This window comes from Juglans microcarpa x Juglans regia, chromosome 2S (assembly GCF_004785595.1).
Source record: "Juglans microcarpa x Juglans regia isolate MS1-56 chromosome 2S, Jm3101_v1.0, whole genome shotgun sequence".
In the NCBI taxonomy this organism is placed as follows: domain Eukaryota; kingdom Viridiplantae; phylum Streptophyta; class Magnoliopsida; order Fagales; family Juglandaceae; genus Juglans; species Juglans microcarpa x Juglans regia.
In genome coordinates, this window is record NC_054597.1 from 13,898,922 (window position 1) to 13,912,677 (window position 13,756).

Below are 13,756 nucleotides of genomic sequence, written 5' to 3' on the forward strand. Positions count from 1 at the left end.
TAAATAATTTTTTTTATCCAAACGATACATTTAAACAGTACACTTAAAGAGACAAAATAACTTTCTCTTATTCTATTATGAAAAGAGATCTTTTAGGATTTTAGTCTAATATTCTAATTAATTAAAAAGAATGAAATATATTAATTGAGAACTTTAGATACATAAGATTTCCGGATAATATAAAAATTATAATTCTATATTTGTCTATTTTTAAGTTGAAATTAGAAATAAAATTGGGTAGGATTTCACACTTACGCTCACTATCTTGTGCCATGCCTTATTTGGTATCCACGTGTTCCCCTTTTTAATGAAAGAATATTTCTAAAGAACCTTGAAGCCTCATCCCTTTTAAAAAATATCTATTATTAAAACATAATTTATTTTATATAATTATTTTTTGTCAAAATATAGAGAATATTATATCCGAGTTATGACATAATTATATGTAACGTTATTCTAATTTTCTACTAGTTGAGATAGGATGTATCTATTAAAATTACAAAAAATATTTTAATTAATTGCCATCTGTCTTATTTGGTTATATAAATGAAATGAGATGAGATATGATAAAAAATAAAAATTAAATAAAATATTATTATAATATAATTTTTTAATATTAATTTATTTTAAAATTAAAAAAAATTAATTAATTATTTATTAAATTTTGTGTGTGATGGTTTGGTTTGTATAATAGACCTTATTTATCAAATATTTTTTTAAGATGAATGAGAGATTCAAAGACCACATGCAACTTTCTGTGCAAGCCGATGGAACCAGCCCAGTTATATCAAGGAAAAAAAAGAAAAGAAAAGAAAATACTGAAAAATAATTGAAAGAATATAGGAAAAAGATTAATAGCATTATACAGAGAGAGTATCTCTTTCAATGGTGAGACCCCGGATTGAGAGGGACAGATCACTCTTGTGAATAATAAATATGGTAATCAAATGCCTTAATTTATTGTTGGCATTTCATTATCTTCTCTCTCTGTTCTCTACAAAATCGTTCTTTCTAGAACCTAAAGCTTTGTTCCAAACTGGATATTTCTGTTATTTCTGTCTCTCAGTTCCTCTGTGTTCTTTTGGCTCTGCTTCTTTTTCCCGGCAAAGTTGATTCCTTTCTCCATTTTCCATCACGGAATCCTTTCGATTCCGTCGCTAGAAATCTGCCGTACGACGACCAATCTTTCTCCCAGAAAACGCCGGTTTCTGTCTACGGAAACTAGCTCTTCGTCTCCCCCATTCTTTTTTCTCAATTTCCAACGCTTCCTCTGGTTTTCTTATCCTTCAAAAAATTGTCAAGTTCTGACACTTCTGTGTAATTCCTCGAGTTTTCCTTTCTGGGTTGATTTAACTTGAGGTGTTGCGTTGAATAGCCGTGACCTTTTACCATCAGCCCGTTCCTTAAATTTTTAACAAAGCAGGGTTTGAGTTTTCTTTAAGGTTAGTGAAAAGAAAATTACAGGAACAGAGAGAGTGAGAAAACGATCAGTTTTTTCTGTCTGAAACAATTCGCTGGAATTTAATTTCTCCGGAGTATGGGCAGTTTGTGGATTTGGGCAACATTGACAACGAAGACTGTCTGTGTAAGATAGAGAGAGACAGAGATATAGTTCCCGTGAATTTTGCTGTCCAAACGTAAAAAATAGAAGTCTTTGTAGACAGTTTCCCATTGTCCGCTCTCTATAGCTCTCTCTCTCTCTCTTCAAAAGCGAACACAAATCCGGACCATTTCTCTCTCCCCCTCTTCTCTCTCTCTCTCTCTCTCTCTCTCTGCCTCTGCGCGGTTTCTCTCTCTATTTTTTGGGTTTCCTCCGTTTGCAGGGTTAGGGGAGAGAACACCTTCGCTCTCCTTTTGTGTACCGGTTCTCTCTAATCTGTGTACAAAACCATGATCTGTGAGAAAGTATCAATGCAATCAAACCTTGATTGTTTCCTCCATTGCACAACCCCCGTGGTCGCATCCCAATCTCTTCCCAAGGTTTGTTCAATTCTTTTTTTTAGTTAATGATTGTTTTCCTTCGGATTTTCAGTTTTCTCTGAGGATTTCAAGTGATCGCTTTTATTTTCATTTATAATGTTACGTATATTATCATTATTTTTCTTGGTCGCAGACTGAGATTAGAAACCTCAATCGCCTATGGCATCCATGGGAGAGAGAAACAGTTGAATATTTCACTTTAGGAGACCTTTGGAATTGTTATGATGAATGGAGTGCATACGGGGCCGGAGTTCCAATCGTCTTGAACAACGGGGAGACCTTAATTCAGTACTATGTGCCTTATCTCTCTGCAATACAAATTTTTACAAGCAGTCCATCTGTTAATAGTTTGAGGTATAACCACTAGTATCTTTATTTGCGATCTTTGCTTTTTTGCCCGTAGAGACTGAATTAGCCGAAGATTAACTTTGGCCAAAGTTGCCTTGTTTGATTGAGTATAAGGGAATTTGTAAATGCTGGTTTTGATTAGGTCCAATGCTCTTCAATGACCAGGAAAACTGAAAAACTTGGGAATCCATGTGAATTAGTTGACTAATAGTTTAATTGGTTGTAAAATTCTTCTGGTAGATATATAAAATTGAAATTTTCGAGGACCCATATGGTTTAGCTAAAGTGTATTGATTTGGTCTTTACTGTGCCTTTTCAAATCTTGCTGGGACAATCTTACATGTGAATTGCTGCAATATAGTGTTCACTACACAATTCATTGACCATAATATTTCAGTCTTAGCTACAAGTAGCTGTTTTGGACCAAGTAATGTTAATACTAAGGTTGAATGAGTTTTCCAGGGAAGAGACTGAGTCTGGGGACTTCGAGACAAGGGATTCCTGTAGTGATTCGTGCAGCGATGAGAGTGAGAATGAGAAGTTATGGAGATGGGATGGATGTTCCTCAGAGGATGGAGGGTTTGAGCAAGACAATCTTAAGCATTTGAATGACAGATTGGGCTACCCGTATTTTCAGTACTTTGAGAGATCAACTCCTTATGGTCGAGTTCCTCTAATGGATAAGGTACTTTGCTAGTTCATGCCACCCTTGCGCAAACCTTACATCGCCTTTTCATTGTTCTTTACTTTATTTGCATTTTAATTGTTCTCCTTATTGTTTTACTTTATCGGTAATAAGACTGTTTGAGCATACGAATTATGAAAACATATGAAGTCTTTTCATGATGGGCATCTAATAAAGACAATGAAATGGTTTACGGGAATATGAATCAGAATATTCTTTTATATGGATACTTTCTTAATTAAGACTTCACTACATTTACCCCTCAGCCCATAAATTCCTTCTATCCCTTTATCATATAAAAGGATGTAGATTCCACCGACCACTTATTGGTTCCTTCCTTGCTTTCAGATTAATGGATTAGCTGAAAGATACCCTGGCTTGATGTCTTTAAGGAGTGTGGATCTCTCTCCAGCTAGCTGGATGGCTGTTGCCTGGTATCTCTCTCTCTCTCTCTCTCTCTCTCTCTCTCATAATCTTATAATAATATAAGAACAGAATCTTGAAGATGCTGCTGAAGTTTTTGTATTTTACTTCAGACTCTCTCTTAAGTTTCAACACAGTGCAATTCAACTTTTATTTCATCATTACTACAATCTCTGAGTACCAATAATGATTATTTCCACACAGATTAGCATGCTTGATATTGACACAAGACATGGTGATAAAACTTCTAATATTTATAATTTTCAGGTACCCAATTTATCACATTCCCATGGGAAGAACCATAAAGGACTTGTCCACATGCTTCCTCACTTACCACACTCTTTCATCCTCATTCCAGGGTACTTCCTCTCTATGTCCATCTCAATTTGTGTGAAAACCTGGCATTTTGTTTATGAACTTCCTTTTTTGGAAGTGTTGTTTTAATAAACTTTCGTTTTGCCTTTATTATTTACTTTTTTGAAAGCTACAAACGAACGAATCTATGCTATGTAGATATGGACCTTGAAGATGACCTTGGGCATGCCGAAAGGAAGAGAAAGGAAGGGGAGCGCATCTCTCTTCCTCCATTTGGTTTGGCTACTTACAAGATGCAAGGAAACGTGTGGGCTGGCAATTGTGGACAGGACAAGGAGAGACTGGTGTCGCTTTTAAGTGTGGCGGATTCATGGCTAAAGCAATTAAGGGTCCAGCACCATGACTTCAACTACTTTGTGGGGATCAGGCGTGGCTGAAACCACTACTTTATATCATGTTGACCATGAAAACTCCTCTTTTTTGATCTCTGGTTTTGTGCTCTTGCATGGAGTAATACACTTTTGAGTGCAAGGATTGTAGTTGATACTTCTCGTCATTGAGCTTCATCGATGGAAAAGCCCACATATGGGTCGACCTTATGTGAGATTCCATCGAATGATTGCTTGAGGATGAGTTCTGACTCTTTGTCCATCTGCTGGTTTAACTTGTTAATAGGCGTTTTGAGTAGAGGGATGAGTGAGTTATCATGGAGATAGAGGAGGTCTTCAATATGAACCTTTATGGATTCTGTAAGACATGCTTTTGACAGCAATGGAAAACCCCGGGAGATGAGGAAAATGTTAACAGGTTGTGTCATTCAAAACTTATGATTGCTGTGTTTTGTATGTAAATGATGGAGATCATTAAGACATCATTCCTCTCTTTAAACTGAATGTGGAAGAATCAAAACGCAAGAAAAATTGCCTGGCTCTGCGTCTTGCAGAGGTATCAGTAATTTCACTCTTAACACTTCTTTTTGCTCTTAAACATACGAAACCGAGGGCTGCCTCTGTGCATGCCTTGGGCGCACGCTTTCTGGATTGGCCTTCATGATCTGATGAGCTACAAAATGCAGCTAGGTAGATCAGAAAGATTGACCCCCAAGAAACTCAGGAAAATGCTCTCCGGTCCCAGCACTGCATCTATGTTTCATTGCAGCAAGGAAAAAAAGAGATATTTTAGGGAACTGGCAAATGATGCAGTTGGAAATTGACGTGGTCTCTATATTTATTTTCAAAAAGAAGAAAGAGAGAGATTAAAATATTTTTATGTTGACTTTTCCATATCATTAAAATAGTAAAATTTATTTTATTTAAAATTTATTTTTTAAATCAAATTATATTATGCAGAATTTTATTATATGTGTTTTATCATCAGCAATAAAATTTTTCAAATTGCATTATTATTTATGCGAGACGTACAGACATGCAGGACACTCCACCTGTCCTATATTAGTGCCCTCATCTCCTCCTCTTTCTCTCCTTCTTCTTTCTTTATTTTTTTTTTAATAAAAAAAATAATATTTATAATCTTAAAATATGTAATTTTTGTATATTTTCTTTAAAAAGAAGTATATAAATATGTGACTCACATAAAAAAATTATTTTTTAATAATAACTATTACTTTTTTTCAAAAGATATACTCGGGAAGTACATACTCTAAGACTATATATATATATATATATATATACATTAAATTTAAAGTGAAATATCTAGTTTATAATCTCTGATAAATACTATTTTCCACAGTTATTCTCTTATTATTAACTAGTTTACTATTTTCTTTTAAACATAGTTATTCTTTTATTAATATACACGTGTCATCTAAAACCAAGATAGAAAAAATAATATTTGAAGTCCCACGTGAAAAAGGTGCTAATTAGATAAGAAAGACAAATCCACTCAGTAGGTCACTGTCAAGGTTGGCCTCCTAACCTTATCTGTTATAACTTATTTCCTTTTGAACCCCACCCAATTTAGCGCGGGTCCCTTTAATTAATTCAATAAAATCATCAATCACGTGCACGCGCACGTGCAGCTTAGAATTTTTAATAATATAATAATATCATTGACTTTTCTTTGAGTGGAAGAATGCCAGGGAAACACAGAAAGAAAAGCCATGCCGGAACGCTATAATTGGGCTATGCTTGTGAGTATAAATTGCTTTTAATTCTCTTTTTTAATTAGACGGATTATTCATATGAATTTCACATCATTTAATATTATTAGTATACAATTTCTATATAATATAAATTTCACGTAGAAGCTCAATATAAAGGATGTGGTGTTGTTTTATTTTAATTTCGGTAATTGATATATACACAACCATTACAAAATTTTATACAATTTCTTTATTAAAATATTTGTTATTTTTAAAATTTAATCAAAACAAAATTAAGTGATATTAAAATAAATTAATATTTTAGTAGTTGTATTAAAATTTATCTTGTATTTTATACTCAAATACATCTTAATTGACCAACAAAAATTCACTAAGATATTTTCACCCATTACTATTTATAAATCAATTCAACCTAAACAAAAGACTCGGACTTCGCTGGCTATAGAAGTTCGCATTTATTAGATATGTTGGCACAGCTCTGCTACAACCTAAACAACTGTATTTAAAAAAAAAAAAAATTATAAATATTAGTCTTTTAACTGGAGCTAATAAGAAAAATATTAATCATTAAAAAAACACATTAAAAGACACTTTGTGATTAAGGAAATATTTTTTAATGATATTCTGAATTTTTTTATTTCTTAAAAAATATTTAAAAGTGTTAAAAAAAATCTATGTAAAAAAAGAACAAAAAAAAAAAAAAAAAAAAAAGAGAAAACAAAAAGAAGTTATAAGATGATTTTCTTCTATAACACTTCAAGCTTTTCTTCCTGAATGCTTATATATATATATTTTCCTTAGCTCATTCTGGGGCAATCCATTGCTTTTGGTGAATGCAGAGCATTTCTTCAATTTGATTGGTAGTAGATATATAAATATGTCCCAAAATTAAAATCTCATTTGATGACATGAAAATAAAAACGGTTCCGCTACATACAGTCGAATTCATGCACCACAACTGACACGTGACGGCTTGTTTTATTAAAAAAAAAAAAAAAAAAAAAAAGAAAGAATCATGAAGAAGCAGATGGCTTTCTTTCTCCTTCCTTCGCTTTCAAGCAATGGCCAACACCACTTATTTCATGCATTTTTCCTTCCACCTTCGGTTTTCCTTCAGCCATTCCTCACCACATAAATTGATGAACACAAGACCAAAGAAACTTGCAGTTTTAATCGATAAAGAAATGATCATGTTATGGGCGTGGACAAAACACTAGTCTTTAGGGGGCTGTTTGGGAAATGGGCTGGGTCAGCAGTTGGGGCCAGGCGATTATCTTTATTTTGATTTATTCATTAAGAGTCCATAGGAAGTAGTGGGCCACGATGGCCTAATGGGTCTGTTAATGAGTAGTTATTTATTTTATGGGTTAGTCACTTCTATTATGGGTCCGTTCTTAACATTGTGGGTAGTTATTTCGTTGAGTTTGTGGGTCATTGTTTGACCAAGTTTGTCTTTAATATATATATATATATATATATATATATATATAAAAGTATTTTTTCAGTTATCAGAATGAGGTATTCAGTTTCCTACAATCTTAAGTGTTACAATTGGAGAACCAAGCCTCTCGAAAAGCCTACAAAATTCACATCACATTTATCAGCCACCACAACAGTGGTATCAGAGCCAGGTTCCTGCGACATGGCTGAGGGTACACGCCATGCTTAACTGGTTGAAGTAGTGTCCATGCTAAAGGGACAGACCATGCACCTGCGTGAAGAGCAAGACAAGCAAATACATATGCTGAAAGTAGTGTTACAACAACTAAATAATTTGACAGCCTCATATGAGTAGTTAGTAGTGATGGCAAGGAATCAACAAATGGGAGAAGGGTCTTCTAATTCGAGAGGTCAGGTTAGTAATAATCCTTTGTCTGAAGTTAATGGGAAAATTCATGCTAGAACCTTAAGATTGAGTTTTCTAAAATTTGATAGGTCTGAACCAATGGAGTGGATCCTTAAAGCACAACAATTTTTTGCCTATTTTAATACCACTCAGGATAAAAAATTGCAGATAGCCTTCTTCCATATGGAAGGGAAAACTCTTTCTTGGTATTATTGGTTGATGGATTCAGGGCCTATTGGAGAATGGGAGGAGTTTGTCTCCGCACTTAAGGTGCGTTTTGGACCCTCAACTTATGAGGATCCAGCAGGAGTGTTCACTAAATTAAGACAAACAGCCACTGTTGAGGAATGCCGAACGGAGTTTGAGTCTCTATCCAATAGAATTAGTGGACTCACGAAGGAGTTTTGTATTAGCACTTTCATTAGTGGATTAAGGGATGATTTGAAGATAATGATAACCCTGCTTAAACCTAATACTATTTCAGTTGCTTTTAGTTTAGCTAAACTGCAGGAAAATGAGGTTGCAAGAAGGAATAAGGGGGTGACTAGCAGAAATCACAACCAAACCCAAGCTACCTTTCCCTACATACCAAGCACCTGCACCCTTATTGAGGCTACCACCACCACCACCAACCAGACCAGAAAACCAAATCTATCCCAATCCCTACAACTCAAACAGAAAATCCACCATATCTATAAAAAGAATAACATCAGCCCAAATGCAAGAAATGAGAGAAAGAGGCTTATGTTATTATTGTGATGAGAAATTTCATCCAGGGCATAAGTGTAGTAGGCCCAAGTTATTTTTGTTGGAAGGTTTAGAATAGGAAGAAGAGGAAGAGGCTGAGATTAGTGAAGGGAAGTTGGCAATCATTCAGTCAGATGAGGCTGTGGGTGAAGGGAAAGACATAGAGGAACTGCTGGGCATATCACTGCATGCCATGGTAGGATCCATATCATCTAAGACTATGAGAGTCGAGGGTTTTATTAATCATCACAAGATTTTAATTCTTCTTGATACAGGTAGTATTCACAGTTTTGTGGATCCATATGTAGCAAGGAGGTCAAAATTGCCAGTGTGAGAAAACCAGTTGACAATCAAAGTGGCTAATGAAGATAGCCTTCTTTGCCAAGGTTATTGTAGGGCAGTTCCTATTCAACTATAGAATCTAAGGGTTGAAGCTAATCTTTATTTGTTGACTTTAGGAGGATGTGATGTGGTGTTACGAGTAGATTGGTTTAGAGGTCTTAGGTCCATTTTATGGAATTTTACGGATTTAACCATGCAGTTTAAATTTAGGGGAGTGGAGGCTAAATTGCAAGGGCTGCAACCACCCGGGGGACCTTAGAAGAGGAGGAGCATGTTCCTAAGCTAAAAAAAGGGACTGTTAAAGGATTTGGCTACATTTAATTGGAGAAGAAGTGAGAGAATCTGAAGGGGGAAGTATACCAGTTGTGTTGAAAATAGTGATGGCTTTGAAGCTATTTTTTCTGAACCCCATGGTCTGCCTCCACCTTGGAGTCATGACCATAAGATTGAGCTGCAGGAGGGCTCAAAACCAGCTTGGTTTCGACCTTACCCCTAGATGTCCGTTGCGGTGAGGAGAAACCTTAAGCTATCGCCAATGTATTATAGGTCGTACATGGTGGTACAATGAATCGGGAAAGCCAGGAACAGATTAGATCTACCACAAGAATCTCATATCTATCCTACTTTTCATGTTTCTTGCCTTAAAAAGATAGTGGGAGGACACATAAAGCCACTTACTAAGCTACCGAAGGTAACAATGGAAGGAACCCTCGAACCAGAATCTGAAAGAATATTAAACAGGAGGTTGATCAGAAAGGGGCGAAGGGCTGGAGTTTAAATGTTGGTTCAGTGGAAAATAATGGCAGGTGAAGATGCAACATGGGAGGATCACGAGGAGCTCAAGCAGCGTGTCCCTGACCTTGAGGGCAAGGTCTTCTGAAGGAGGAAGATATGTTATAGGCATGGACAAAACCCTAGTCTATAGGGAGCTGTCTAGAGGAAATGGGTTGGGTCAACAATTGGGGCCAGACGGTTATCTTTCTTTTGATTTATTCATTACTTAGAAGAGTCCGTAGGAAGTAGTGGACCACAATGGCCTAATGGGTCTGTTAATGGGTAGTTATTTATTTTATGGGTTAGTCACTTCTTTTATGGCTCAGTTATTAACATTGTGGGTAGTTATTCCGTTGAGTCCGTGGGTCATTGTTTGATCAAGTCCGTCTGTAATTTATATAAGTATTTTTGCAATTATCAGAATGAGGTAATCAATTTCTTACAATCGGAAGTGTTACAATTTGGAGGACCAGGCCACTTGAAGAGCCTACAAAATTCACATGACATTTATCAGCCACCATAACAGATCCATCTTTTTTCTTTGTCATGATGCAATCTATGCAAATATTATTACTTGGTGATTTGTTCAGTGGGAGTAAATGGTTTGTTAATAGGATTTAATGGTGGATTGTTGTGAATGTGAGATCTAGTGCGTTATGGTCTTGGAGAAATTCTCTATCGTGGTTTTTTTCCTGTTTCTTTAAGGGTTGTTGTGATTGGGTTTGGGTTTTGCAAGTGGGTTTTCTTTTTCAGATTGATGAACAACTTGCAACTGGGTTTGGCTTTTGCTGGGAGAAGGAGATGTTATTTTTGTCTTGTACCCTTCATGCATTTTTGTATTTTGGAGATTCAACTCCTTGTCTCTTGTGATAGTAGTGATATGGAGAAAAAAACGATTCGTACGCAATCCCGTTTTGTTTTTTAATTCCCTTGTGTTTTTACACAATCCTACGCAGCACCCTTCTCACCCAGCACCCCCAAAACCAGATGTACACTTACCATCTGATCCACACGTTGAAGTAAAAGACCCAGGTTTACAATGGCAAGTGAAATCATTCGTGCTGGTATTGAGCCCACACTTCCCACCGGACCCTTCAAGCAAAACCATCTGTTGGTTGAGTTGGAAGAAGAGAGGAAGAAGCAGTGCACTGGAAGTAGTAGAGCATCAAGTTCGTAGTATCTGAAGTATGAGGAAAAAAAAAAGAGATCTATGGTGGTATTAGCATAAGTACATGCCCATTCAGAGTGAGTGCGGGGAAGATAGTAGTAGCACTACAAGAAAAAGGTCCTTTACCAGAGATTTATAAATCGATGCAAAAAAAATCACTGCCAATGGACATTATTGTCAGCGATTTTCAACTCGCCGCACATTTTAACACGAAACAGTCCAGGACTTTAGTTAAAAAGTTAATTGCGGCGATTGTGAATGTTTTAGCAGCGAATTTGTGAGCCGCAAAATGTTTTAACTTTTTGCGACGAAAAAATTTACGCTGGGATTGATTCTGGGGCGGCAAAACATGAAAATAGATAAATTTCCCCCCAAACATTTTCGCCCCACGGCTTGTTCTTCTCCACTTCGAAGAAACCCAAGAAATACGAAAACCCACTCGCCAAATACATTCCTGGCGCTTCCACCTCCTGCTTATGCCTACGGTCACTCCTGTTTGCGACGGACAGAACGCCACTTGAAGGCCTCACTGCCGAAACTCCTCTGTTCACCTTCGGAGTCCCATTTTCCCAGCAGCCTTCTCTAGCTCCCCCTATACTTTGATCTTCCTCCATGGACAGCTCACCTGCAACTTAAAGTTCCTCCTACCCCAGTTTACACGCTGATTTCTGACTTCCCTGACGGTATCGCTCCAATATCTCGAGTCGTTTCCTACCCCTTGAATTAGATTTGGAAATAGTGCCTCCATATTCGGCTGGGAACTAAGTTTTTGGGCATCAATTTTGCGAACGACCGAGGCTGATTTTCAGGGAATAAATTCCCTTTCAGGTATATTTTTGGGGTCTAATTTTTCTATTAGAGAAACCTTACCAAATTTCTTGCAGTGCTTCATAGGTTTTTTATTTGTTTGTACAATAATTTTTTGTCACTGTCAATCCGATTCCCATGTTCTTCCTTGAGGTTTAATTTTTGTATATCTGCCTTTTGCGTACGTGGTGGTCTAAGCTGTGGATATTACCATAATGCAGCGATTCGTGGGTGATATTCTTGCAAAAACAGAGCCTTTTCTGTTGCAGCGTTTATGGCCCTTTACAAGTAGCTTCTAATATGTAATTAGAAGATTTCTGTAAAGAATGTTGCTTTCTTTGAATGTGCATTTCTTAGAGTTTTGTGGGAATTGTTTTGCTGATCATGAATTATTGTACGTTAACTTTTTCTTTTGTATCCATAAAGAATAAATGCCTTTTTTGAAAACCCATTAGATTTTCTGTTTTTGATATATACAAATACTTAGATCCATCCCTCTCAGTTCTGTATGATATATTGATCATCTATAACTATCAGAAATATAAATAATGCCTTGTGAACAATTCCCTAGATCAGAAAACATACAAGTGTGGAACTTTTCTTGCGGAAAGTAATATTGACATTGATTCGTAATGAACCTTATCAAGATCCTTCGCTCCTAGTTAAGGCCGCAGTTAGGGAAGATTGATTTAGAAATTTGGTTGAATTTCATTGTTTTTCTTCCAATTCTTCTTTCTGTTTGCATGCATGCATTCTACCTATCTACTTGCTAGCGGCTTGTAATTCTGAATGCGTAATGTCGTAATTCAGAGTTCATTCCAACCAATTAATTTAAGTAAAAAGAAGAAAGAAGGATGATGTGATTTGTCATCATCGGTGAAAGATCAAAGTGATGGATCAAGGTAGAAGATCATTAATGGGTGTATGCTATAATTAGCTATTATATATAAATGAATATATATATTAATATATATATATATATATATATATATTATATACACATAGCTGATATATGGAAATGGTGAAAACCGTATGGAAAGCATGCAGAAAGGAGACTATACTAGCTAAACTATTCAAGAGTTAATTAATTAGGTTTAGAACTAGCTACTAGGTCCCAATGCTCAACATGATTACTTAATGCAAGCTGTTTAATTGAAAATTGGTGTAAAGAAGTAGAAGTTCCCAGTTAAATAAGATGAAACAGTTCATATGAATATTGGTAGTGCAATAATGTAATAAATAACTAACTTCGACAAGCTGGCTAGGAAATGAATTGTCCTACTTGATCACCTTGACATTGATTTTAATCTGAATTTGAGTTCCCAGTTTTAAGTGACAGGATCATTCAACTTATATTGTTACTACCCATATAAGTTTTTTAAGTAGCATTAAATGATCAATATAAATACTTTAATACCCATAATATTTATCTATATTTCTCTTATTAATTGAGATCGTGAAATGCAAAAAAGACCTAGATCCTTGATGATAAATGTGCTTCTGCCCACAATTAATGGGCTAAAATGGAGGATTGTAAGCTTATTTTAATGAAATGTAACTCTTTTGTGCCTTAAAACTGTCACAAAGTCTCAAAGATGGATTTTCATCATGAATAAAGTCTCTCTCTCTCTCTCTCTCTCTCTCTCTCTCCTTTTTTTGTTGCCTCTCTGCCTTTCTCTCATCAATCCTTTTTTTCTTGCGGGCTTCTTCATTTAGGTAGTACTAGATGTGATGCAATATTGAGAGAGGTACACTTAACTGGTGGTGCACGTAGCAATATTTTGATTGTTCATAATATAAATTGAATAAAAAGTAATGCTACTCTTTATTGTTAATTTTTCATGCTTTGTCACACCAAATTATGTGACACATTTTAAGTAGCTTCCTTGAAAGCCACTATATTGATTACATTTTAAGTAGCAGCTTCACTACAAGAAAAAGGTCCTTTACCATGCATGAAACAGCTTCACACCAACTCTATTGAAACAGTTCATATGAATATTGGAGGTGCAATAATGTAATAAATACCTATTCTTCAAATTCCTTTAAATTGGAATTAGGTGTAGAGACACAGCTTGCAGCAGCTGGTATCTGACTTCTATTTACCCTAACAAGATAATTAACTGGCCTAAAAATAGTTGCTTATCATATATATATGCAGGTTATTGAGAAGATCTTCTGTTTTAAATACAGTGGTTT

The 13,756-nt window shown here is 35.7% G+C and overlaps 1 protein-coding gene across 2 annotated transcripts; it reads left to right on the forward strand.

Annotated features, from left to right (window-relative positions):
• Window positions 1–937: 937 nt before the first annotated feature.
• On the forward strand, window positions 938–4,551 carry LOC121252511. 2 transcript variants are annotated; one of them, XM_041152203.1, is made up of 6 exons: window positions 938–1,980; window positions 2,114–2,334; window positions 2,791–3,013; window positions 3,362–3,447; window positions 3,704–3,795; window positions 3,921–4,551. In XM_041152203.1, the coding sequence occupies exons 1-6, from the start codon at window positions 1,891–1,893 to the stop codon at window positions 3,947–3,949; spliced, it is 741 nt and encodes a 246-aa protein (XP_041008137.1). In that variant the 5' UTR covers window positions 938–1,890; the 3' UTR covers window positions 3,950–4,551. The 2 variants fall into 2 exon arrangements, with proteins under 2 accessions (XP_041008137.1, XP_041008136.1); XM_041152202.1 differs by having other exon boundaries at window positions 942–1,980; window positions 3,950–4,551.
• The last annotated feature ends 9,205 nt before the right edge of the window (window positions 4,552–13,756 follow it).